We start from the raw sequence: 27,891 nt of genomic DNA on the forward strand, positions 1-27,891 counted from the left end.
GACGTATTATTATTATTATTATGCATTTTGTCTTCCAGTAAAACCGCCTCAGTGGCATGTTTTGCTCACCCTGGCACAGCCCTGATTACATGTGTTGGCAAACTGTTTCTAATATGTTGTATTATATTCATTAGACACTGGATTGTAAAATTCACTAGTGGTGTGTTATGTGTCACTCTGGTTTCCAGAGCTAGTAGTGCTCCTGAAATAAGTGTCCCACCTTCTTGCGTAGTTTCTGAATGCGGTTGATGACCTCTCTGGCAACGCCTTCATCCATCATGGACTGGTCCGGGGTGACATCCAACAGCACAAGAACCTGGAGGACAGCAGACCCAGAGGACAACAAGAGGGCTTTTAAACTACATATTAACAGAACTGATGTTACCAAAAGACACCCGTATCAGTATCGGCTCAATTCAACAACAAAAAACAACAATAAGTGGGGACAAACCAGACTCATTCAACATGTATTTGAGCACAAATATAAAGCTTTCTTTCGGATATTAAGTTTCAATATTTGGGCAAAGAGAAATACAGATTTCTGAGGTATATTGTAAGAAAACAAATGTTTAATTTATACATTTCTATTATTATTTTTTTATCAATCAACTAAGTATCTACTTTAGCCAGTTCTAGGTCAGCACCCTAAACAAAGCTTGTTGACTTGCTTGCCGAGGTGATGTAGTTAAGGCATGAATTAAATGTTTTCATGTTACTATAACAACAAACAGTGAGCTCCTACAAAATGAATGCTGACAGGTTGTACTCTCATCATGTACACCCCACAATTATTGCAATGTCCATCTGACAGAGTAGTAGAATAGTGTGACATCATTTCACTTGACATGAAGATCTTGGACTACCACTCAGTGACCAGACTCCTTCAGCCACGCGCAAACAACTATACAGCTGACAAGGCAGGGGGCAACCTTCATGTAATGAATCTGCCTTACACTGTTGTTCAAACATTTATAATGTAAAAGTAATAAAAACAACAACAACCACCCACGCAGCAATAATGACAATATTGAGTGTCTGTTGTGCTGCTGCGAGCCCCGAACACTTCACCATGGGAAGAAATTGGGGGAAAAAAAAAAAATTACAGAGTGACTGAGAAAGGTCCACAAAAGCAAAAGAATATGAGAGAGAAAGAATAGAGAAACAGACAGCTGGGAGCTGGAGAGTCGGTGCGAGCGAGCGAGAGTAACAGAGAGAACTAAAAAGCCAGCTCAGTAAACTGGTATGAAGGTGCAGCTGTGTGGTGTGTGCACGGTTGGAGGAGCACTGATTAGAGAGGGCCTGTGGGAAACGCATACATGCCGCTTTCCACTTAGCCGTGAAATGATTTCATACATCACACTCACAGTGAGGACGAATAAATGCATTTACAGTATATGGCGGCTTGGTGCAGGAGCAGCCGTGGAAAGGCATATATATATATATATTTTAAAATATCAGGTTACATTAGACTTTGCTGCTCAATCTAATAGGAAGGTGGCACTAAGGAGAGAGGGGGGTGTACTGTACGTGTGTGCGTATATTTCTATACCTTTTCGTTAACAAGTTAAAAAAAACATGTGATACAATCAATTTTGATGGGTGCAGCAAGTGTAGGAAATAAATTGGGAAAATATTGAAGAGACTGACGTGCATTCAAAACATTAAACCAACTAAAAGAAGTAAAATAAAAATCTATATCTATATTCATTCAAATAAAAAGGATGCAACTGCTACAAGGTTTTACGAAACAGCCTCACATTTTGGGTAATAATTATTCTCTTTCTAGCCGAGAAAAGAAGGAACTATGGTTGAAAGAAAACAGTTCCTACATGAAACTGCTCAGAAGGTCTGTGGATTATCTTGATCATGAGTTGTGGAAAAAGACATTGCTGGCGAGTATTTCAAATGAAAATGACGCATAGAGTCGCATTATATTGGACAGAAGGCAGAAATCTCTACGGCGGATATCTTCAAAACTAGGCAACTCACATCAAAACAATCCACATTGATAAATAGCACTCAAGCAAGAGGAAAAATATGTGCTTTTGATTTTGGGTTCAACTGTCCCTTTAAACAGGTTTGTCCACAGAAAATCAAGAAATCTTATTTTTATGCTTTTTTTCCTGAATGATGTTAAATTTGCAAAACTATCGAATGCAAAAATGATTGGGTTTAAATGTAAAGCATACCTGTGAATCAGAGTGTGCTTCATACTGCGCTGCTGAGCCAGAGCTCTGGTCGAAGGTGTACATGAGTCTCAGGTCCTCCTCGTGAAGCTCATGGCCGTCCACCTTGATGGATCCTTAACATGAACCACAACAACATGGAAACGTTCAGAACTACAGTTATGGTACTGAACCTAAAAATATGGCAAAAAAAACCATTCATCAAGTCAGAGAACAGTGAATGAATTGTAAGTATACGTAGATTTGCTGTTCGTGCAGAATTCAACACCAGTGGAACCCTACTGTGTCTCAGCATCATCAGACCACATATCTGAACCACCATAAATCATACAGCCCACACAAAACTCACCAGGAACAATGAGAAAATGAGTCAAACCACACTTAATATACATTCAGCAAAGCAATTTGCTACCACAACTATTAAGATGTTCCTCTTGGGTTGGGATATTCTCGGACAAAACAATGTGGTTGAGTCTACAGAGACGATCATGAACAATGTGCTGGTGCGTTGTCAGTTGGATGTCGAGTGACACGAAATAAAGAACAATTTTGAACTGTTTGGAAGTAACAGTTTTGTTGGATCGCTCACATCACTACATAAAAATTAAACTAGATAATGATAATAATAATAACATAAAAACTCAACTAGAAGTACAGATTTTCAGATGCTTTCTATAAATCTAAAACACCACCAGTCTAATTACAGAAAATGTATAATTTGAGAGAGGATGAAAATCCGTTTACGCATTAGAAAATGATCTATATATTGATGCCCATTATGATTAAATCCATGCTGACAACAGACTTTAATGCTAATTGGATGATAAACAATTAGTTGCTGGGCTATTCTAATTTAATTTCAATACAGTGCTGATAGTGTGAAATGATTATTTAGTTCGGTGTTTGTCTCATGGAACGGATTCTAGAAATGGTTTCAATTACACCTAATCATACTGAGTAAAGTGCTCTCTTAACCCGCATGCATGCCGGGGCTTTGTTTTGAATTGGCATGGGTCTAAACCAGTATTTGCTTGCTTTTTCAGATTCCTCACATTGCAGTCTTCCTGGCCAAATCCACACAAGATCTGAGATTTTAAACAATACAGCAAACCCATTCTAGTCAGGTTTATATCTCCATTTTGCCAGTGGCAGCAATTACCCCCGTCTGTGTCCCAACTAAAAAGCGTGACAGGGTTCTCCTCTCCTCTTCACTTCTCCAAACCCAGGGGCTGGGTGAAACAGTCACTCCCTTTCTCTCTAATCATAGATTTCCATGGTTTGATTTCCTTTGTCCCTCCCTGCTTCTCCGCTCTTTTCCACCTTCTCTCTTAACCTCTTTGGGAAGGAATATTGAATCATACAACCAACGGTCATGAACGCACATCAGTTTCTCGCCAAATCGCTCCCCTTCTAGTCTAAAAAGGTTTTCCGAGTTACGGATTCTCAGCTAGAAATTGCTCAAGAGGTTAAAAGTGGACACTGAGTTAAGTCTGAGTCGTTTGCTTTTTCATGTATAGATTATTTCAGAGACAGTGGTGTACCTTCCACCAAAGGCCTGCTACCTGAAGCTTGATACTGTGTTGAACTATTCCTTTTCACAGAGATAGGTGAACATTATACATTAGCACCGTAAAAGCAGGCTTTGTAATCTAAAACGTCTTGGCTTTAATATCAAGTCAGTGAAATGTTACTTGGTTCCGCTGCACACAATCATCTGTGTGTTTCCTCCATCATTTCTCCACCATCCATCTCTTTCCTTCCATCGCCCATCCTCCTCCTCTCCCTACAATTGGCTTCACTTCAAACATCCGAGTGATTGGAAATGTTAAGTTCCCACAGCCCAGCTGACCTCCACTGCTTCCTTCCCCAGAGATTCTGGGGGCTCTCCTCGTCTCTCTATAATTGGAGAGACAAGATACCTTGCACAGCTTCGATCCGTACTCCGGCTCTGATTATAGTTTCAGAAGGGTAAGGGTTTGCATTCGGAGGATAAACTGCCCGTCTGTCTGTACTCGGCTTCATTTCAAGGACTCACAGTTGAGCTTTTAGTGAAATATATATGATTTCAACACAATTTGCAGCAACTGTGCAGCTGTAAATGTGTGTAAAATCCTAAAAACCAACCTGCTGTTCTTCACTCAATGATTGTGTAAACTAAATCACAGACGACAGATTTAGTTTTTGGCATAAAGACCACAAGTAAAGAAATTAATTCACACCGGTGTACATGTTTAAATGCAAACAAGAGAACTTCAGAAGCCTAAAGATTTTCCTTTGAGTCTGATTTTTAAGTTCACCGATTTTGCGTCTTTTTTTTGAAAACACACGCAGAGCAATACCTGTCTTCTGGAAGGCCTCGAGCTGTTCGCTGGTGAGCTCCTTGATAGAAGCCGTGATGGCTTTGAAGGCCCCCTTCAGTCTCTTGCCCAGCACCATGTGGTCCGGCTCGGCTCTCAGACGGATCCCGTACTTGTCCTTGTCTGTTGACAGTGTCAACTGTCGCACATTAAGCTCCTGGAAGATGAAAAGAAAAAAAGACAACCTATGTCTTAGAAAAAGTCATGTCGCTGCCTTGACGCTTCCCAAGTATATGGATGAGTACCAGTTATTAGGGTTGTTACTGTTGATAAACAAACATGAAAATGAATACAAAATTTTAAACAAATAAAATAAAATCAGTAAAATGAAAGATCAGTAGTCATGCAGTTTGAAATATTTTTGAAAATGTGTGTTGGTAGAATATCCAAGCAGCAGGAGGATGACTTCAGATGTTGTATGATGTCTTCTAGGCTTCTACAGTCGATTGAATGAAATTGTGTCATGATATTTGAATGGATGTTAGATCGGGACAACACATATCCTGTGGTTGATGTGGAGGCACTGACTGCTTGTCTAATTTTCAGAATTTTGCCAGTAAAAAAGGAGGCAAAGGGGGGTGTTACTAGGGGTGTAACGGTTCACAAAATCCACGGTTGGGTTCGGTACGATACAGTGGAGCCACGGTTCGGTACGTTTCGGTACAGTAGAAAACTATAAATGGCAGTGAAATGTACTTGATTTTAAAATATATTTATTCATCACAACTAACATCATGAAGTTATTCTTTGACTTTGAACAATGATGGAACTATACCTGAGTGACCCATCTTCTGGGGTGTCTTCTTAGCAACACATAAGCATAAAAAACTAAAACTGCTCCTTAATGTTATGTAGTATTGTTACTTACATCTTGCTTACATCTTGTATTGTTACTTACATCTTGCAAAAGATATTTTTAATCTCAATGGGACTACCTGGTTAAATAAAGGTTAAAAAAAAAAAAAATAATTCAAACGTATTCGGTTTGTCATGCGTACCGAACCGTGAGCCTCGTACCGAACAGTTCAATACGAATACACGTATCGTTACACCCCTATTGATTACTGTCGAGTCATGCACTTACAGAGTAAGTCAGCCATGAAATCAACTGGTAAGCGAGTCCTCCTATACAGGCAGTACTTTCAGTACAGTACATTTTATTCCTAAATCTAAATGGAGATAGAAATCTGTGATCCGGTTATATCTGGTGTAGCAATAGAGATACTAAGTTTAGACATTCTGACACCCACCCTGGCCTGCCATGCACAGCTTCTTTCAGTCAATCACACTGAAAAGCGGGACTTAGTTCGAGCATATCTGAGCTCAGATAAGCTGCTGTAGTGTAGTGCGCTGAGTGTGAGGTGGGAAATAGCAGCTGGAACTCCTGTTTTGAGCTGAGCTTGGTTTGTGAAAATAGGAATGAATCAACGCTAAAGGGCACAAAAAGCACCTCTCTTATCGTCAAGACATTTATGGCTTTGTTTGTGTGTGATGTTGGTGCATTACAATATATTCAGGCTGCTGTCAAATAAAGCAGCAAAGTCATTGGATATTTCCACTGAACGTCTTCAGCTCGGCAACGCAAAGCTGATCAAAGCTACAGCCATCAACAGCCAATCCAATTGTGTGCCTACTTTCTTCCATAAGACTTCCGACTGTATCAAATAAAAGAAGTAATTTCCACCACATCGCCCACTGGTTCCTGAAGAGCCGTTTTGAAGCTCAAAGTGAGCCATCTTGACGACACAGCCCAACTCACAAAGTGGGCTTGAGCTGAGGCGGGCAGACAGCTAGCAGCAAGCAGACAGCTAGCAGCTAGCCGCCAGCAGCTAGCAGCTAGCAGACAGCAGCTAGCTGCCAGCAGCTAGCAGCTAGCAGACAGCAGCTAGCCGCCAGCAGCTAGCAGCTAGCAGACAGCAGCTAGCCGCCAGCAGCTAGCGACCTGGTACGGCACCCACCTGCCACTGAAATATGCCAGTGCTAGTATTAATGCCAATGGTATCCGCTCCTCTATACATTGGAAAGGCCATTCTGAAGGGTCTCGAGTTAAGCTAGATGCTTTGTTACATCCTGTAGGAGTCAAATTAAAAACTGTAATTGCTCCAGACATGTGCTGTAAACAGAAAATGTAATTCACTCAGAGAGCAAGTCAGCCATGAAATCAACCAGTCAGTGAGCCAGTCGATAACAACAATAGGTGCCCAATCGCTGCACATGCAGGTAGTGATAAAATAAATTTAAATGAATCACAGAGAAGGACCAGTTAAATAGTAATAATTATAGAACAATAATGAAGGAATCTAAGTAAAAGCTGCAGTGAAAAGGTGAATCCTAACTTTCAGAAGCTCAGCTCAACTGAAATGACATTATAGTAAGAGAGTCTGAAGGTTCTTCTCTGGGCTGCAGGACCTTAAAGTGCTCTCAGTTAGGATCAAATAAACCTTGTTTACTGGAGGGAAGCTAGACGCCGGCAAGGTTAAATGTTTTCCTCACCAGAAATCAAATAGAGTGAGAGATACGAAGTGGCTCCAACTGAGATTAAGCTTGAAGGTTCCAACAAAAGGTTGCACCAGCAGCCCTTCTACAGGTAATCCCCATCTCATATATCGAAACAAGAGCCACAATCAATTCTCCATCTCAGATGCATCAGTAAGAATGGAAAGACTTCAACATCTCCAGGTAAAGCATTGAACAGCTTGAAACATTCTTACTGAAGAGTAGTTATCTGAGTCAGCTGTGGAACAACATTGACTGATTGAGCTTTGTTGGTGCAAAAGAAAACCCAAAGACAAAGAGATAATGTCAGTTTAATGGCTTCCTGCACTAAATGACAATTAGTCTGTCTGAGTCTTTTGGGCAGCACCTGAATGGACCAGACACCCTTGGAATCAATCTGCATTTTACAGTACATAACAATACACTGATGATGTTATGTGAATGCTATAACATTTTTTTAAAAGACACCGACATTGGAAACGCATTGTTTTTTATGTAGTTAAACATACAGGACGTCTTGACCTTACCTAGAAAGTCAAACCTTGCAAAAAACATTTTCCAAGGCATCTGCTCCACCCCCTTTTTTAGATGAACCAACCGCAGACATTTAAATTACAGCTGAAGATACAGACTGCGTGCGAACATGTGCTCCCTCCCCCCTCTATCAAATCAACACGCTGGCAGGTTCTAGGAGAGCTATCTCTGTCACTTAAACCTCTAATGGTACTGATCAAAGCAAAACTTATAGGAAAGATGAGCAGAAGATGCACCTCTTTCCTTAAAGCAGAGAACTGGTGAAGCAATAAGACGACTTCAAGACTGCACAAATCAACACACGATCACAGCGTGTTCTACTTACTTCCAGGATGTATTTCTGCAGGGACTGAATGTCTTTCAGAGCTTCTGCGTCCTGGTGAATAACTATCACCTCCTTCAATGGGTACTGAAATACACACCAACATTACAGTGGGTCATATGTTCCAGCACAAAAAAAACACAGAAATGGGGTTGTCATATTTAACACAACATAACGTAGTGCATTAATATGATCAAGCCATATCTATGGGAGAGCTATAGCAAGTTAGGGATCCCGTAAAGAACTGTAAACAAGTAATATAATTGATATTTTACAGTTAACAAAACACAAACAGGTCTTTGGCATTTCTGTGCTGCAATTTCTTATACTGGAGTGTGTGAACAGAATAGTAAAGTTGATGATTCACCTTAACGGGCAGAGTCTTCCTGTCTCGGATCACTCGGCCCAGCTCAATCACAGACTGCATCTGACAGACGGCGCTCTCGATGCGCTGGTCAATCACACTCTCCCTGAAATACAGACACACAAATAAAGAAAATCTAAGCATCACCACCTCATACGTAGCGTTGCAATGCCATGGTACGAGCGTCTGAATAACCTCTGAACTCTGCAGTTTGGGTTGTACGGGAGAGAAAGTTAACCTGGTGAGACTTTTGCCATTGCAACGGGTGGCACCTGACCGAGCGGCCTCCTTATTATAAGTGGATGTGGGAAGATGAGAAGAACATCTTTTAAAACTACACACCTTCTTAAGAGAGTCACTCTGTGAAATGATGTACCATTTCAAGGCACAGTGAGGGGACGTAGCTGCGTTTCTGCCAAAAAAAGTACAGGCAACGGTCGTCATATTCTGGTTAATCAGTGGTTTAGAAATTTGAAATTACTATTATATTGAGGACAATGAATAACAGAGCATGACAAGGTTAGTACCATATATCTTAACAAAGACAGAGTTCAGAACCACCAGCGCCAGAGTTTGACTCGGGAGCATCCACTAATAAGGTACACTGTGACTTCCACCGCTGTATTCAAATTAGAGCTGCACAGCCAGATCATCACGCATAATAGCGATATTAGCCCTAACTGTCTGGAGGAGCACGCACTCGTGTGTGCACAATGCTTGTTCATTTATTCCAACAGTCTCCTTCTCTATGTGCACACACACAACAGTGGCATAAAATGAGAGAGGAGAGCACTCCAAGGACAGCCAATCATTTAACGAGCTGATTGAGGAGCAGCTCTTCCCCACCGCCTGATTGGTGGCTGACCTTTGGGAGGGGGGGTGAAGTGGTCCCATTCGACAGCAGGACGGACAAGCGGCTAACAAAGCCGCTGGCACTGAGTGCTGCCAAAGTGACAGGAGAGATGATATGAACCATTACACAAACTATTTTCCTTACGCTAAATCAAGTGGATATTTAATCATGTCAGAACTTTTTCGTTGTTGAAGATGATGCAATTAAGTTTGGGCAATTAGACATTCCTCCCGGGCTTCACAAAACTGATCAGCCACCGAGGCAAGAGTGAAGGGAATGAAATGGTCATATTTTGTGAGCAATATCCATCCGCGAGGCTGACGGTCAAAGACAAGCCTTTTGTATTTCTGCTTCTCTAAATCTCTCCTTGCTTTCTAAGTGAGGCGTCAACAGTTTGACTCTGAAAATACAACCGGGGTTGGGCTGCTTATCGAGATGATAGCAGTGAACCTGAGAGAAGCTGTGCACAAGGATTTCAATGTCTTTCTCAATGACCATGTTGTTGCTTATAACTAACTTTGTAGCGCTGTGGAAAATGCATCTGTGATTAACTAATCACCCAGAAACAAAACCTTGCATTTGACACATGAACCGAAAATCTGCTCAGAAATGACTCAAAAGCAAATCTTTATCTACAGCACTAATAATTCCCGTGTATATTTATTTGATCAGAGTATCAACTAACAACACAGAGGAAGAGGAAGCAGCGAACAGCAGGAATAAAGAGAAGAAATGGTTAAGAGCCAAAGAGAAGAGCCGCTGTGAAGCCTGAAACTTCCTTGAGAAACTACTGTGGACTTTTGAGCTTCAAAGGCGTCCACTTCGAGGAGTTCAGAGTGTGATGCGATCCGGGTAAAGCAAGGCCACGCACTCTAGCTGAGACTGATTAAGCTCTGCACTAACAGTGGATATCCTCTGAGAAAAGGACGTTCTCCTTTTTGAAACATTTGATCTGCATTGTGTGGATGAAAGGTACGATATATACGATCATTTCTACCTGGTTTCTCCAAGTACAATATTCAAAAGATGTGGGGAGCTACCACTCTCGGGGCACTTTTGACATTTTTCCTCTTTAATTTAAGCTTTAAATGAATCAGCCAACGTCCGTAAAAATTTGAGCTTTATTGAAGGCTTTCTCCAACCTGACTTGGGGCAGCATGAGATAGTGGATGCTGTTGCTGTCCTTCTCTTCGACAGAGGCGGGATCGATGAGGTGACGCAGATTTTGGTACATCATCTCTGTAATGAAGGGTGTGAAAGGAGCCTAAGGAGAAGGAAGGGAAAAAAAGGAAGAGAAGATTATTAGATGCTCTGTACTGTAGTTAATTTACATTTTCTGACAATAAGGTCTAAAAGTCAGAAGCATCTGCATAATCAGCATAGAAAACTGATTTTTACGGTCGTTTTTTCCCTCAGTGGTGATAAAGTTCAAACAGAAAGGTGCCAGAGTGAGGTTACTTCTAGTGTAACTTTCTTTCATTCAACTATGCTTCATTCATTTCTGAAGCTCAGATCTGTATTGATGTGGGTTAGGCTAACTGGTGCTTAGCGTGCATCTCATGTGCCTCACATGCAAACATCTTCAATGTGTTATAAATAAAAACTCCTACTGCTCATGCATAATTCATAGCCATGCCAGCACATACACCTCGTCCATACCAGCGTTATTTCTTCGTGTCTTGCACACACAAAAGCAAAACCTCACGAGAAATTTCCCCAATACAATCTCTTTTTACACACACCCCCCCCCCCCACACACACACACACACACACACACACACACACACACACACACACACAGAGAGAGAAAAACAGTATGACTCACCATCAGCCTGCACATGGAGAACACAACACTGAAGAGGGTTTCCAGCGCCCACAGGCAGTCCTCAGTGCCACTCTCTCCCTACAAAGTTCACACACACACACAAACAGTGAATCTCCTTGGAACAGTGAAAAGAGCCCTTACAAACATCAGCACGTTTCCCCAATTCACTTCAACCGAATGTTGACTTGAAGGGCCACAAAGTGATTGCTCCAAAATGTCCGCAGATGGTGGCAATGATGAAGACACTTCGTGGTAGGCTAGCTTAAATCACCGTTTCCATTAACCGAATGAATCATTTTAATGCTCAACAACACAGCAACAAAAAGAAAGATACAGGACATAAACTGCAAAGAGGAGCATTATCTGTATTTAATCACGGATGTATAATTATACTTTGACTCATCGGATCCTACTACTGCTAGTGATTGTCCCTCCTGGGACTCCATACATTTTAGTCATTGGTGGTGCCTTGCATCTGCCTTACATAATAACATTAAATCAAAACAAGCACCGATTCAGAGCTGTTATCTCACCTTCAGACGGCGTCTGTTGGTCCTCACGTACCAGTTGGTGAGCATGTCCACAAACTTGACCAGGCGAGGCACGACGGTGTACAGGTGGTAAGCTGCAACAAGAAACCACAGTCTACCGGTAGTTTGTCCTTTCTACTTTAATGAGGCTGAATACAGAAACATCATCAACATGTTACCGGATGGGATCGATATGAAGATATTAAGTACTTATCTTCTTAGCCACTGTCCATATGAAGTGATGGCAGCAGTGTGTGCGCGTGTGTGTGTGCGTGTGTGTGTGTGTTGAGGATATCTGGCTCACCATCCATCTCAGCCTTGAAGAACTGGATGAGGGACTGTGTAAAGGATTGAATCCATTTGTCCATGATGTTGTCACTCTGCTTCGCTGTGTTTTCATTGTACAGGAACTGAATCTCGTCCTCCTGACACATTCGTACACGAGCACACACAGTTAAACAAAAACATGTGCATACGTCACCATTGTTTAAACAAAGAAGCACTGTATAGTTGATGCGAAGCCACTGAAATCAGGCCTGAAAGCTGTACCACATACAAGAATATAAGCAAAAAATAAAAAATAAACACTGTCGTGAGTCATTAGCATGTTCTGCAGCATTTATTCACATGTGCCACCTACAGGCAAACAGTTGGAACTACAATCATTCCTGTTTTGATAGTTGCTGTTGGTGTGTGTGTGTTTTGAGTAATGCTGTTGTTATTGAACTTTTTAAAGTTACAGATATAGTTATTAAGTATAGACTGCTTTCACAGACTATCATTATATTATTGGAAATGAATTGTATTTAATTTATACAATCTCAGAAAAAGAACATCTGCTTTCTAATTATTTTTAAAGTATGTTTTGTTTGTCTGTGCGCGCGCGTGCGTGCGTGCGTGCATGCGTGCGAGAATGCAGTAAATATTACTTTATTTTTCTGTAGGTGGCAACATTGATATGTTTAAATTTACTCACAGGCTGGTAAGTGTAAACGTGCTCATGTAAAGTGACTGAAGAGCTAAGAATCTATTCTATTCAATTAAATTCTTCTTAAAATTGCTCTCACAGGATAATCATTAAAAAAACGAATGATGCTTCTGATATTTTTTTCCCAATCTGGACCCAAATAGCCTCAGCCACTGAACCGATCACAGAGGGACATCAGGACGAGGTATTACTGCAGCTTTTACCGCATTATTTCATGGCTCTGACAACAAGTGATTCCCTTTTTGTTCCGGTGATTACCTTTTAAATAATTGGTGAATAACACTAACAATCTCCTGTGCTATCAAGCACTGCTGTGCTGTCTAGACCAGGAACAGCTAAAGCAACACAGTAGGAGTTACGTAAGGTCAGAGCTTTTGATTCTGTTCATTACCTTCTGTAATCTCTGTACGTTCTGGACCAGGAAGCGATAGGCATTATACCACGGCAGGAAGACATCCTTCAACACGTCTCGCACACCCTCCTCTTTGAAGCGCAGGTTCTCTGCTCTCACTACAGGGGAGTTGATGAGGTACAGTCTATAAGGAGAGACAGAGTTGGTCAGTGTGGCAGGATTGATAGTGAGTGAGTGAGAGCATATATAAAAATCAAACCCTAGCCCGGCAAGGTCTGCATTTTTTTTAGCCCGACACCGATCCCTTTAAGTTCTCCAACGCTAACACTGATGCGTGCAAACACACACAAACGCTGCAGCGCAGAGGCGTGTATGGGCACAATGAAAGGACAACGCTCTCTCTGATACACGCAAAGAAACACACACATGAAAGGAAAGAAGTTAAATGAGGCTGAGTCTGACTCAAGCCCGCTGGGTCCCCAGGAGTTTGCAGACCTCTAACAGTGTGTATAGACAGTTAATTACTGAACTGTGTGCATAGATGTGTTTGGCAGGGGCGTTTCTAGGATTCAAAGAAGGGGGGGGGGGCTTAGCCCCAAGGGGATTGGCATGTTTGCGTAGCCTGAGGCAATTGTTTTTGGGGCCCATTTGGGGCCGCGGCTATCCATTGTTTCAGACAACTTTAACTTGTCCATGTGAGAAACAATAGTTTCATTTAATGACATCACCAAAATAAAAAAATATATATATTTTTTTATAGGCAATAATGCAAAATTATTTGGGGGGGCTGAAGAACATTTTAGGGGGCTTCAGCCTAACGACACGCCTGTGTTTGAGTATGTGACGTTGTTTGTGTAAATAGACCTAAACAAATGAAGCATGTTTGGAAAGAGGGATGCAAAAATAAAGCTATAATCACAACTAAACTTTGCGACGCTGCCTACTGGTGTTACACGAGAGTGGTTATACACGATGGACCCACATGGTTAATTGTGACTGTATCTAGATATTGAACGAAGCAAGAAGAGCTCCTCTGGGCTTAAAAAAAAGGTCCCGATGTCATTCGTTCAACATTTTACAGGTACACGTTGATGGTCAGCATTTGAACTTCAGTGTGTTGCTCATACAGATGCGTGCAGACGGTTAAAACCATGTTCAAACCTTCTTGCCACAACAATCGGAGGTATCTCCATTGAGGCCAAATGAAGACACTGCTGACATGACAATGGAAGAGAATCTGAATAATCCATATGGATATAATAGTCTGTGGCAGGCGTCAGCACACTGGGTTAGAGTGGCTGGAAAAGGTTTTGATGATGACTCTGGGATGATGCAACTTCATGCAATAGGCTGTGAGCGACAAAGACATTCATGCTTCAGAAACACACACTCATTGACATTCAAGCACAGAGCTGACCTGAGGGCATCCGCTCCATATTGCTGCACGACCAGCCCTGGATCTGGGTAGTTCTTCTTGCGCTTGCTCATCTTCTGTCCATCGCTGCAGGAGTGAGACAAGCAAAGGCATTAATACACATACACACGCAAGCACAAAAGTGCATGTCAGGAAACCAAGCACTTGGTATTCAAATGAGTCAAGTCCTTCCAGGTCAGCAGGCCACAGTGCTGCATTTAGACCCCGGGGCTGAGGACATGACAAGTAGCCCTGTTGTAGAGCGGCTCTCGGGGCTAAATGTTGCAGCACACACCACAATGACCATGAGAACCGGCAGGAAGAAAATGGGGATGAATTAGCAGGTGGAGAAGGGAAAAGAAAAGGAACATAAAATTGGTAGTAAAGAGGGGGCCAACACGAAAACAATAACGTCTGCGGAAAAAAAGCTCAGCATTAGGTTGGCAATATCCTGCATTCTTCTTACCGTCAACAAATCACGTTCAAGACAAAAAGCAACCCTGCTATTGAGTATTGCCTGTGTAACCAAAGCCTGATTGGGAAATTAGAAGGACTGGACATCTCTCAAGTATTGAGACACACATTGTTGGTTTTGATTGAGTAGGAGGGGTTTGGTAATAAGTCGATGGACTCACCTAGCGAGTACCAATCCGTTAACGATGACATTCTTGAAGGGCGGTTTGCCAAACAGCGCTGTGGAGAGCACCAGCAAGGTGTAGAACCTACAGCAGGTTGCAAAACATAGCACACGAGGTCAGCGTGACAAGCAGGACTGAAACATTTCAAGTCATTCTTTCTTCGAGGTAGAATTGAGGAGAAAACTCATCTACTAACTTAATAAACTAACTAATTTAATACTTTTATTCAGTTTAATTCAAAACCAAAAATGAGTGTTTTAGAAACACACCATTCATGCTTTGCATTCGTCATTTCCCTGAATGAACTCAACAGGGAAGGACTCAATGTCACCATTCCTCATCCGTCGATCTCTTTCCATCTGTCCATTCATCCGCAGCTTACCATCCCCTCGTCTGGTCAATGCCTTCGGCGATGAAGTCTGCTGGGAAAGTGTCCTCGAACTCCTTCCGGTTCTCAAAGGGGTAGTGGGCCTGGGCGTACGGCATGCTGCCGCTCTCAAACCAGCAGTCGAACACCTCCGTGATCCTCCGCAGCACGCCCTTACCACACCGCGACGGGATCGTCAGACCGTCGATGCTGGGAAGAGGAAGTGGTGACAGGAGGAGCGAGAGAAAGAGAAAGGAGGAACAACCGTCAAGACAAATGGCAGCAATAACAAATTGAACAGTCCGGTTTTATTTCAGGGTGTTCTTATTGCCGCGGGGCACTTTTTAAACATCTGTACACTATATGGACCCAAGAGTCTATAAGCTTTTTTTGCCTGCAGTCTACAACAAGGATTTTTATAATCTTTTACCTCTGGGAACGAGGTTTAAGAAAAAAACAATGTTGCTAACGATGTGCTGACATCCACTCGAATGAGCTCGGTTATTGCTTTGGGTCACAAGCTTCAGACAAGGATATGGAATCATTTACTCCACACGCTGACTCACTCAGACCATGAAAAGTAAAGTCACGTAAACGGAGGAAAACAACTGAACCTGGGTGTAGTAGCTACAAAGTGTGAGGTGCCCACTAAATCTAGATACATTCATGTGTATGGAAAGTTCCCACAGTTGTATGAATACAACAGAACATTAACATCACATATACACATAAAGTTGATGAAACACACATTTACTTTATTTTACTGTTCAGCAACAGCCTCCTGCACATTTCTAGAATTATTAGCACTAAACTGCAGATTACACCTTTCGTGATCACTAAAGCCCACTCCGCTGCAGCACTCTGCTGCTTCTGAGAGCTCTGCTCCTGGGACCATTGAGGAAAGGGAGAGCGTTAAGCAGGAACATTACCAAAAAGAAATGCACTGCCGAGCACATTGCGACTCGTTTATTATGTCATTTTTGTGGTGCGTTTACTAAGATTTTGCTAAAATGTTCGCAATGCGGGCAGAGCCATTACCTCTGGGATTTGGCCACTTCACACCTTATTATATGACGTAACAGTCCGCCCATTCAGGTGTTAAGAGATCCATACATCTTTTGTATTTATTAAGGTTCAAACAACCGCACACTTTTCAAACCTGGTTTTAAACATCTGATGAACTGTTGAAGAAGACATTTTTTAATTCGATGAGTTTCTTTTTAATCTTAAAGGATTGCTAAAATAGCTTCCATCACCTTTCCGTGTCTTCCAAACCTGCACAGGTACTTTATAAACACACAATCCAAACATGGGAGCAGGACGAAGGATCCTTTTTTTCTCCCCAATCAATTAAAGATGGCCAACCCCATGGCGGTGATTGAAGGCGATGAGCAGATGAAGAAGAAAGTGATCTGTGTTCCACAGCACACGTCTGGTTCAGGCAGACAGGTCACGTTAGAGAGGCAGAGGGCAGACGTGGACAAATTCATGTACCAACACACACAGAAACCACATTATAAACGTATCATCTCATGTTCACCCATCTACACACATACAGCCGGTGAATCTGAGGGTATCTCACTACCACGGCAGACACACACCACTGAGTACATGCTCAGGTGGTTGGCTAACAATCTCGGAGTTGGATCGGTGACTCACCTCTCCCGATGCAGATCGGTTGCTTTGACTCCGGTCAGTTCCTCCAGTTCAGCTATGGACCCGACACACACCACCTGACGCACAAGCACACACACAAAACAGAAATTTAAATCAGCAATTTGTGGTTTAAATCATCAAGCGAAAAATGTATTGGAAAGACATCAGATTAGGCTTTTCCATTCCATTTCTGACGTTTTATCGAGGATAATTCAATTAATAAAAAATCGATTAACATTGCAGCCCTTATCAAGGTTGACGTTACATATTTGTGTTGAATTAAATGAGTAATTATCTGATTTCTAACAAAAACTCAAAAAGCAATGTCTGTGTTGGCCTCCCGAATACATTATTGTTGGAGCTACACTTTACAAAAAGCAAGTAAAAAGGTTTAGTTTGTACGATGAAGTACTACCGACCTTTACAATGTTGTGGACTAATGCAATTCAGTGCTTGCTAGTGTGCAGCACGCGACTCAAACCTTCTTTCTCACGGTTCATTTTACTGAAAGGAATTGTTTGACATTTTTGGATACTCGCTTAACAACATTTAAGATGTTTTTAAACATAATTAATTTGTAACAGACCATGTACACTATCAAACATAAATGTTCCCATTTAGTTTATTGTATTAAGGTAATGATGAGAACATTGATATCATTTAAAACAAATGAGATACAGTGTGTGCTATGAGTGAGTGTTTAAAACCTGCAAAGGACTCTAAACCTCATAATTCAAACGTATTTATCGCAATACAAATTAAAAGGAGGCCTACTTGAACACGCTGAGTAACTTCACCTTAGAACGTGTGGTAAAGTGTGTTATCTGGTCTCCTCAGAGAGCTAACCTGTAGGCTCTGCTCTAGTTTCACCACAGCGCCAGGTAACATGGCCCAGATACTAAACCGCCGTCACACAACAGAAGAGTAAAAGGAACGCATCCAGAAAAGACAGAGAGAGAGAGAGAACAAAAAACTAAATACTGAGATAGAAACTATACAGCCACACACATAGACAGACAGACAGACAGACTCGCTTCAGTGTGTGTGTGTGTGTGTGTGTGTGTGTGTGTGTGTGTGTGTGTGTGCTGAGCCGCTGAGGGGCGTGTGAAAGAGGCACCAGGGAGCGCAAGTGTTCTGGAAACAGTCACAATGCTATTTCCAGCAAGCAGGTCGCTGGCTGTCCCTCTTTCAGCCAAGGGAGCAAGACTTCACTTCTCAAACGCTCAAACAACCCAATTCTGACGTCTCTTTTCACTTCAGTCTACTTCACACAGTTGGCCGGGTTTGGCAATGAGCATCCATAACCAGACGAACAAGTATACAGTGTGGCTGGCTCCGCCGCTGTCTGCTTCTTTTCCTTCCATCCATTTATTTTCCTCCCCCTCTTTTCAACTCCCATCCCCCCCCCCCCCTTCTCGTGTATTTCACTTCCTCATTTTCTTCACACGATAATTCATTCCGTCCCCCTCTTCCTCCTTCCCCCTTATTTTCCGTGTCATCCTCCCCTCGATCGCCGTTTGTCTTGCGGACCTTTGAAGTCGCCTTAACCGGCATAAAGAGAAACCACACCCATTGGTTCTTGTTTGTTTGCTGTTTACCTTAATGAATCATTCATGTGTTGAGTTTACAGAGGCACCCGGTAAAGGTGCCTGAGGGGAGCTGACTCAGACTGCAGTACGGAGTCACGCTACACTCTCTGGTTTGACACCATGGTCCCCTCACTCTGCCATGCCAGAAAGCCTCTCCTACACAAGCCTCCACACACACACACACACACACACACACAAAAGGTCCAGATATGCTGAATTATGAGAGCGTCAAAAGGAGGTCAGTGAGAAACATTTCCACTCTGCAAATGTATGAGAAGACTTGGATTTCTGTGCCCTCGCAGCAGACCAGTACTCCTTTGGAGAGACATAAGACATTCGTTCCCCAAACTCATTTCTAGAGGAAATAAAAGTGAGACTCATGGAGAGTTCAACTTTTCAATTATGCCCTCTCATGCTGAGCCCAGATTGATTTACGAGTGCTGCCAACCCTGTGAAAAGAGCAACTGTCGTGGTGTTTGGCCATGACACAGGACAAATTGTGTGGTATCTGCAACGCACAAAGACACGTTAGAAGCATCAAGTGTGTATTTGTGTGTTTTCCTGACCTCCTCAAGGTCTTCGCTGACCCAGAGCGGGATCGGGGTGCCCCAGTAACGGTTCCTGGAAATCGCCCAGTCTCGTGCATCTCTCAGCCAGTTCCCGAAACGCTTCTCCCCCACAAATTCTGGAACCCTACCGAAACAGAGAGATTATGAAGATGTTTTCAACACCACATGGAATTCAATTTAATAGCCATTTCACTAAGAATATGGCCTAAAAATTAAAATTAAAATGTATTACTATATCCAATTTTTACTACTTACCAGGAGATTATAACAATAACTTCTCATGATATAATTTAATTAACACAACCTGGACTCTGATAAGCAGTATATATATAAATAAATAGACATGGGGAGCTTCCTAGCTGCTGTCGCTGGCAGTAGTGACGGTGTTTGCTGAAACATGAAAAGACTAAAAAGCCTCACAATCCACTGTCAAAACATCACCCACCTGTAAACGATAAGTAGGTGATGTTTCCCAACAGCCTGCAATCAGATCAATCAAGATACAAAACCATTTCGGAACTAACGTCACTGCCCATGCTATGCAAGAGAAAACAAGACGTTTGTAAATCAAATTTAAGATTTTCTTAAAAGGCAATTTTTAAGACCTTCAGATGAAATACATTTTCTCACAACAAGAGCAAAGCATTGTTACAATACCCATTATTCCTTATTCGTATTAAGCTGACTTTCTCTTCTTCCTCCTTTTAGCCCTAAAAATAAACTGTGTTGCTGTATTTATGAAGCTCAACCGCAAAGGTTAACATTCCCTCCGAGGCATCTTCCTCCTCCGTACCCCTTTTCCTATATTGCCTCGACCGATTTCTAGCTTTAATCCACTATCTCACAATCTCTTCCTCTCATTTCTTTCTGTCCCCGTCTCTCGCTTTGCCAGGCAGTGTTGCTCAGGAGAACAGAGCAGGGGGAGGGGGGGGGGAGGGGGGTATAAATTGTCGTCAGGATCCACGGGCTAAGCAACGAGTTCATCAATTCCCATTTGTGGGAGGCATTTCTATTTAGGCCCCTAATATATCAATTTAATGATTTATTTTTTTGCTGCTGCTCCCCAGCCCCCCCACCTCGCCCTCCCACTCTTGCTTCATTCTAAATGTATAATTTAAAATGTGCCGTCTTGTGCTCAAGATGCACAGAGGAGCCATTTAACATGTGCAGGCTTCTATTATAAGTCAGATACGCTTGGGATGGATACCAGAGGGAGGGACAGAGGTCGTGCTCAGGACCGATTGAGCGTGATGGGTAAAGAGGACGAAAACATGAAGAAAAAAATTAGAAGCGGATGACTTGGTAATTAATCAGAAAATAGACTGTACGCTAAACCCCTCCTCCTGAATGGCGATCGTCCAATCATGGCTTAGTAATCGTCATCATGCAGGCAGGTCTGTCGAGCTTTGGCTTGATCAAACCCGAGTAACACTCAACACCACATTTCAAGAAACTACGATCTGAACTCAGGCAGTGGCCGAGGCTCCTGCACCTTCAGCCTCCAAAGAGACCAGCTCTTCTGGCAAGCGCTCATTAATTCAGTCCTTAATATATTCAGACAGACGGACATCTGGAGAAATCAGCCTGAACTTGCTCAATATATACTTAGCCTGGGTCGAACCACTGCACTGCACATTTGAGCAAAGCGATAAAATGAACAAATCCCGTCGAGAGTATGGTAAAAGCATTTTTGCTTTCTGAAAGATTCTTTTCAGTGTCCGTCAGCTAAGGTGAACTTCATAGAGAGGTAGTGAGCTCAGGGAAGACTTTACTCTTTTTAAGATGCAGGTGAGCTGGTGACCCTCACCGACAGCCAGAGACAGACAATCTTCCTGAGGTTACAACTCAGGAATAAAAGTGGAGTCAAAAAAATCTTCTTTTAACAAATTCAAATAATTAAGGATGGAGTATCAGCTTAATTAGCCAGCTGCATACGAGCATCACCCTGCAGCCATGCAGACAGGAGGAAATACGTGTGTATGAACTTAATGTAAAATTCCTGAAGGCTTCCTAAGTAACAGCTAAATTGACCATTAAAAATGATGAATTGACAGTGATTTCATCATCGCACAAAAATGTTACATTTATTTGCATTCTAGAGCTAAAACAACTAATCAATTGTGATCAGCAACAATGTTGATAATCGAGCGGTTGTTTCAAGTCATTTTCGATATTCAGAGCATTATTCTAGCAGCAAACATCCATTAGCCATGTAAAGATAGTGGAGTTATTTCTACCTAAGCAGAGAAATAAATCACTTTCTCTCTGCGTGTGTTGTAATTGCATTTTTGCCTTGCTTTGTTTACGTCGCTGGGCCGGCCGTGTGCACCTTTTATTGCCGCCGCTCTGCTCTGCTCACAGACAGCAGCTATAGCTGATAACACCGTCCTGACCGATGAGTTGTCAAGAAAGTGGAGCATCCACCCTTCAGTTCCCCGTCTGGTAAACACTGTTGCCGTTATTAGCACCGTTAGCTGCTAGCCGTATTTAATATAATGTGCACATAGTTGTCCTGTATTAAATATGACACTTGTACCCCTCATACAAGGAATGTAGCCTCTAAAGTAGCACGTGTGCGTTTGTGCCAGGCTCTGTGTGTGTTTGTGCGTCTTCACCTTTCTCGCGGCTCCTCATTCATCTCGGTTTGACAGTCCCATTACCAGAGGCAGCTACTGTGGCTCAGAAAAGAGCACTGGGAGCACCAGGGGAAACAGCACTTAGCAGAGCCATCATGCTGACGCTTACTTATGCGCCACGTTGTCTTTAAAATTACCATCATGCTAATGTTTCCTATAAAACATCATCTTAAAATGCACAGATTTTAACCTTATTTAGTGAAAAATAAAGAAAAATCTATAACCAGTAATACACAGCTGTCCTGCAGAGACAAACAACTTGACGTGGTCATGCAGAATCGGGGCTGTAATTGTTTTGGGACTGCAACTGCTGTCAGTCTTGTCTTGAAGTATTTGAGAGCGCACGGCGCTCATAGCTGCCAATTCCCTGTCACTTAGCACCAAGCTAGCCATCAGGTGTCTCAGGAAACAGCTTACCAGTAGCATTTGCCGTTGTTCTCCAGTAGTTTCTCCACCATGTGCTCCACTCGAACAAACCAGCTGGGGACGGCTTTGTAGATCAGAGGCGTGTCAGACCTGAAAGCATATAAACACATGACATAAAACATACAATAAAATGCATTTATAAGACAAATGAATGGGAAATCTGAATCACATTATTTAGCATCATCATTCTAATACCTTGTTCAACCTGCTGCCCGATATGTTTTCATCGTGTTTTAATCTTTTTCATCTCCACAACCAATTTGTAGTTTACGGTATAGTTTTTTGAAGTTGTCTCAAGCATAGCTCCCTCCACTTTGCTGAGTTCTACCTTGCAGGTGCCGAGTGGTTAACAACACAACTGTTTCGTCTCTACCAGCCTGTGTCTCCTCGTGGCTTAAAGAGCACATCTCTGCTATTTACTGGGTTAATTAATCCTGCTCAGGTCAGCCTGCAGCTGCACCTGGTGAGACAGTGATTTAATTTGCTTAAAAAGTGAGTTTAATTAAGTGTGTATGAGTGGGTATTAGTAGGTCTGCATGTGATAATGTGGGAACTTGAGGTTGTGTGTGTGTCACTATGCTGACATTGGCTTTGTGAATTGATTCTGTGCAGAGACTACAAAACCTCTAGTGCTCCTGAGGGAGGCAGAGTAGAGAAGAACCACAAACTTTTTTTTAACACTGTACTAAACGCTGAACTGTACATTATGTCTTCAAACATTAAATAAGGCCGCCTGTATTGAAGTAGAAAATACAATATTTAATTTGAATAGGACTAACAGCAGGTTGCTTTAATGGTCCCCAGTGGAAGAGCAACGCCGTTAGTCCAAGTGAGTTGTAAGGCGCCGCTCTAACGAGGCACAGCGGTAACATTAGTTTCAACTGTTTGTCTCACCTCCAGCAGAAGGGGTAACTATGTTTGAAACTGCTGGCGTTGACGAGGCGACCCTTCTCCTTCAGCAACTTGATGATATTTTTGTCGGCATCCTAAAAAAAGAAAAAGAAAAAAAGAAAACCATTTTAAAATATGCAGCGTTAAAGAGCAACACAATACCAGGCTGAAAAGCGGCGTTTCACCGTTTTCTTAGGTTAGAGTTCCCATGTGGTTTGGTGTGGTCAGAAGGGTGCAGCGTGTCACCTGTAGCTACACCCAACTGTGACATCATAGTGTACCGACACACCCTGGATTACACCTGAACATCATTGCTGAATGGTGAGACGTTAACGCACTGGAGGCTAGTTTATGAATTTATGACATTTGCTACCCAAGCTTGTTAAATTAAGCATCTCACTATTTTATATATAATATAAGTCTTCTTTACAAATACAATGTCTTTTTTCTTTACGTCCATTGCTCTCAAAGTATTTTTCACATAACATTAACATATTTAGTATATATGTCAGCAGTATTTAAAACCCCAATGAAAACTGGACGACAGCACTAATTAAAAACACTCGACAATATTGGTCTTAAATCGTTACTATCGTCTTAAACATTTGTCCTCTTCATATTAACAGCTTGTGTAATCATAAACTGCAGTAGCACAACTACAGCAGAACACAATCACTAGTATTAGTTATAATACTACGTGTACTACTATGTATTATATTTCGTAAATCTATTATTGTAGCGATTGGAACATTTTTTGTTTACTTTATCTATTTTAGAGAGGCGGAGAGTGAAACCATACCACAGCACCACTATTGTGCACCACTGGCAGTTTGTTGCTTTGGCTAGAGTTAAGGCAAAGCATTCCTTTATCACTAGGTTAACTTCTTCTTACCTCCGGTTCAATGAATGCACCACGGCTCTAAGTTTTCCTGAGAAACACCGAGGTAAAGTCACAGCCGCGGTCACGTCTGCTCATTCAGGTATGATAAACACCAAAGAGGGAGGAAGAAATTGTCTGTTTTGTCATACAGCTCGTTGTTTTTTTATGGCAAACAATCCAATATGCAATCAGCCTTGTGCCTCATCACGCACCAGTTCATCTCCCTCCAACCGAGCTCTCAGTGCAATTCACAGGAAGCTCATGAATACGACTTCTCAGCGAGGTGTTTGGCAGACTGTTGGTCGTGACCTCTTTGTAGAGAGACGGGTTTTCAAATCTTCTCAGCCAGGAGTACATTTTGTTGTGCCCCGACCCAGGCTCATTAAAACATGAAAGAGCACCTGTGATGTGGAGATTCTTTGGAACTTCGCCTGCAACCAATTGAGATAATTTCACCACCTGGTCAATTTAGTATCAACAAGAGTTACTCGATATATTTACTCGATTACTGACATATTTGTGACTTTTTTTAGAATATCTTTGAGTTTCTGGTTCCTTAACACTGAGTTGATCTTGTTTAATAACGCTAACCTACCAAACCCAGCAGGCCTGAGGTTGAAATCACAGAGACATTTTATTCCTTTTGTACATTTAGTTTTTAGAAATTATTTACAGGATTCGGACAAAAACCTAAAATAATTTGACTGGGCCTGACTCGGTAAAAACAGATTTCCAACACATCAACTGTATTCTTAGGTTAAAATGATGGTAGGGAAAGACAAAGAGACAGAGCAGTAAAGTTATTACAGAAAGACGAAGTACACCCGTCACAAAACACACACACACACACACACACACATGCGAGAAAGGGGAAAAAAAGATCAATGCATTGTTTTGGATGCACTCACTTCAATCTTTATTATGCAACAGTTGGTTCAACATTAGTGGAAATAGTCAATAGTTGTCAAAACATTTTGAATAATCAGTGGGGAACAGCAAAGACAAGGCAAAACACTGATGACATCTGTTCTGCTTTGTTTGGGTTGAGATGTGTTTTTTTAAAAGGAGGCGGGATCCTAAAGTTTGATCAAGAGAAGCAGAGTAGATGTAGCAGAAGTGGTGAGAACAGTGGGGTTGATTTGGAAGTAAAATGGGAATTAAATAAGGGCATGGAAGGAAAAAGAGTACAGGAAAAAAAGAGTTTAACGAAGGAGACCTGAGGGCCATATAACAGGATCCAGGGGGAAGCTGGTAAGAGAGGAGGACAGGAGGGTTGTTTTGAGGAAATGATGTAAGGAGTGGGAGGAATTGGGAGGGAAGTAGACATTGTCAACAGAGAGGATAATGGAGTCAGGGTATGGCAAGGACAGTACAATGGTAAGAAGGGCTGGGTATCAAATCTCAACACAGAATGTCCAAAAAACACGTAATCTTGTTGACTGGACACTTCCAGCTTTTGATTTTTTTTTGTGGAAGTGGGCACCTCACTAGAGTACAAGTTTTTACTCAGTTTGTTGATTCAATATTTTGCCAATTTTAGAACATTCTATTTGGACAAAGTTCTTGTCAAAGAACACAAAGAACATGTGTTTAGACAGCATTTTACATTTGATATAAGTGTCCTTGTTTGTTAAATGAAAACATATCCATATCTCCGAAGTAAGGTTTCAAGGAAAGTGTCATTTTGCCGTCTGTACTGGAACTCAGATCGGCACCGGTATCGAAACGTTTCAAGCAACACGAAGCCCTTGGAGTAAAGAGGCTAAGTAAGGGAAAAAAGGGAAGATTGGGAAGAATCTCTTTAACGGGTATGCGCTGATCTCTCCACTCCACAATGCTATGCCGCTCTTCTCTGTCGCTGCTTTAGACGGTTTTGTCAATTCCAAGCCTATGCTCCTCCCCTTCCAGCAGCTTCCTGTAGGTGGCGATCTCTGCATCCAGCTTGAGCTTAATGTGCAGCAGTTCCTGGTAGTCTTGGAGATACTTTGTCATCTCTAGTTTGGTTTCGCAGAGCTGGGCCTCCAACTGAGCAATGATACTCTCGAGGCCCTCCACCTTATCCATGTGGGACATTTCCATGTCCTCCAGCTGCTGCTCCAGGGCTGAGTTGCGGGCCCTCATACCATCAATCTGGTTCTGCAGCTCGGACACTTGGCTGTGGAAGGTCGTGATCTCGTCTTTCATGGTCTTTATTTGCTCCTCGTTTTTGCCGGCATGGTCCTTCAGGGTGTCAAATTTGCTCTTGTACCATTTCTCAGCTTCCTGGACGTTGCGGGCGGCGACAGATTCTATCTCCGCACGCATGTTGCGCAGATAAGCGGCCAGGTCAGGCCGATCGCCGTCCAGCTCCACGGTGATCTTCGAGTCCTCGATCTGCTTCATGAGGTCGGCCACTTCTTCGTCATGCAGCTTCTTGAGGAACTCTATCTCGGCTACCAGTTCCTCTATGCGCCTCTCCAGCTCAGCCTTCTGCAGTGTGGCATTGTCAACATCTTGGCGAAACTCCCTCAGGATCATCTCTGCCTCTTCCCTGAGTGCCAGCTCCTCCTCCAGCTTTAGTCTCCACAGTTCGACCTCTTCTTCAATGTAGCCTCGCTCGATATCAGCTGCTGCCTTCTCATTGGTCACGGCCTCGATCAGCTCGCGCACCTCTTTAAACTTCAGCTCGTATTCCTCTCCGATGCCCGTGGGGCCTCCCTTGTAGCGGCTCTGCAGCGCGGCCAGCTCAGCTTGAAGAGCGACATTTCTCTGCTCTAGTGCCTGGACCTTCGAGATGTATCCCGCAAACTTGACGTTGAGTTCCTGCATCTCCTCTTTCTCGTTGGCATGTTGCGGATGCATCTCTGTGCCCAGCTCGACGGCACTGCTGCGATGACCGGCGCGTCCGCGGTTGTCATGCGAGGATCCACGGCACCGGGAAGGCGACGGGCTCTGAACCCTTACTCTGCCGCTGGAGCCGCTAACCTGCAGGCTCTTCTGGGTGTACGATGCAGCCCTCATGATTCGTGAAGATACTAGGATTTGTTTTTCTTTTCAGTTTACAGAGGAACAGCTGCTCTCTCTCGGCTTCTCTTTGTGCAGCTCCACGTCGCGACTGATGCTCCCTCAGAGTTTTTATGCGGCAATAAAGAATGTGTCGGACAGCCATGAAACTCACGCTTGGTTTTAACATATTTCAAAAGTGGACTATGACAGTCTTTCAGTGAACTGTGTTACTGGCCAGGCGGGTCAAGTCCACTCCCTGGCCTTTACACCAGGATGTGAAATAGTGAAGAGATCATGTAAGACTGCTATTTTTCACTTGCTATCCACTTAGGATGGTGATGAAGTTGGGTGTGACAGGGAAGGCACCCAGTGCACTGGTAAACAGTGACGATGTGCTGTCGCAGCAGGTCTTCCTACATAACTTTGTGAAACTGCTCCGACGCTGATTCCCTTAACTCGCTCCGCAACAAGTCATGAGCCTAAAGAATCATTTTAAATTACAAAAAAGCACTAAATCTACGACCAAAAAGACAGAAACCGTTCAGAACGAAAGAGGATAGAAAGACATTTTCCCCTGATAAATGGAGAGGCACAGGAGAGCGTGTGCCCAGAAAGCAGTAAATTAAATAATAAATTAAATCAGCTATCAATATCGTTGAGGGTTTTATCACACGTGTCAAACCGAGGGCGGAAGCCTGAAGTGTCTGCTCACCTAGGTCCACATAAATGTCTGAAGTGTCACTCACTTTGACATACTGTCCCGCAAAGTCAGTGACCTCTGAAGTGAAGCAGCCCGAGGCGTCCACGGGGCAGATAGGAGCCTGGTCCCGCTGGATGATCTTGTATTCGGTGCACACCCTGTGATCATCCTACAGAGAGAACAACACACAGATCAGTTTGTATTATCCAATTCTATGTTCTTTATTCATGTAATTCACTGCAAAAGAAGAAACGAGGTAGGAAATAATTGGTCGATAAATCGATCCCTAAATCTTTTTGTTTTCTTAGTCGTCTGTGATAGTAAGAACAGTTT

At 42.6% G+C, this 27,891-nt stretch overlaps 2 protein-coding genes across 2 annotated transcripts in view; both read right to left on the reverse strand.

Moving 5' to 3' along the window:
- The window catches only part of iars1 (isoleucyl-tRNA synthetase 1), a 44,344-nt gene that overhangs the window by 5,458 nt on the left and 10,995 nt on the right, over positions 1 to 27,891 (reverse strand). The window contains exons 10-27 of the mRNA XM_079266483.1: positions 27,605 to 27,727; positions 22,997 to 23,088; positions 22,094 to 22,192; positions 19,038 to 19,164; positions 16,886 to 16,959; positions 15,242 to 15,436; positions 14,857 to 14,943; positions 14,225 to 14,308; positions 12,847 to 12,991; positions 11,772 to 11,892; positions 11,471 to 11,562; positions 10,938 to 11,015; positions 10,255 to 10,376; positions 8,263 to 8,365; positions 7,899 to 7,982; positions 4,526 to 4,700; positions 2,190 to 2,302; positions 221 to 316 (exon numbers count right to left, since the gene is read on the reverse strand). Coding sequence (XP_079122609.1) covers positions 221 to 316; positions 2,190 to 2,302; positions 4,526 to 4,700; positions 7,899 to 7,982; positions 8,263 to 8,365; positions 10,255 to 10,376; positions 10,938 to 11,015; positions 11,471 to 11,562; positions 11,772 to 11,892; positions 12,847 to 12,991; positions 14,225 to 14,308; positions 14,857 to 14,943; positions 15,242 to 15,436; positions 16,886 to 16,959; positions 19,038 to 19,164; positions 22,094 to 22,192; positions 22,997 to 23,088; positions 27,605 to 27,727 — 2,010 coding nt within the window. The remainder of the gene's footprint in view (positions 1 to 220; positions 317 to 2,189; positions 2,303 to 4,525; positions 4,701 to 7,898; positions 7,983 to 8,262; positions 8,366 to 10,254; positions 10,377 to 10,937; positions 11,016 to 11,470; positions 11,563 to 11,771; positions 11,893 to 12,846; positions 12,992 to 14,224; positions 14,309 to 14,856; positions 14,944 to 15,241; positions 15,437 to 16,885; positions 16,960 to 19,037; positions 19,165 to 22,093; positions 22,193 to 22,996; positions 23,089 to 27,604; positions 27,728 to 27,891) is intronic.
- Positions 24,746 to 26,950, reverse strand: LOC306775458 (vimentin). Its single transcript, XM_079265896.1, has one exon. The coding sequence runs from the start codon at positions 26,871 to 26,873 to the stop codon at positions 25,737 to 25,739; it is 1,137 nt and encodes a 378-aa protein (XP_079122022.1). The 5' UTR covers positions 26,874 to 26,950; the 3' UTR covers positions 24,746 to 25,736.

The sequence above is a fragment of the Melanostigma gelatinosum genome (genome assembly GCF_949748355.1).
Source record: "Melanostigma gelatinosum genome assembly, chromosome: 3".
Lineage (NCBI taxonomy): Eukaryota > Metazoa > Chordata > Actinopteri > Perciformes > Zoarcidae > Melanostigma > Melanostigma gelatinosum.

Excerpts from the sequence above, each read along its gene's own strand:
- LOC306775458 (XM_079265896.1), bottom strand. The coding sequence starts at position 26,873 with ATGAGGGCTGCATCGTACACCCAGAAGAGCCTGCAGGTTAGCGGCTCC.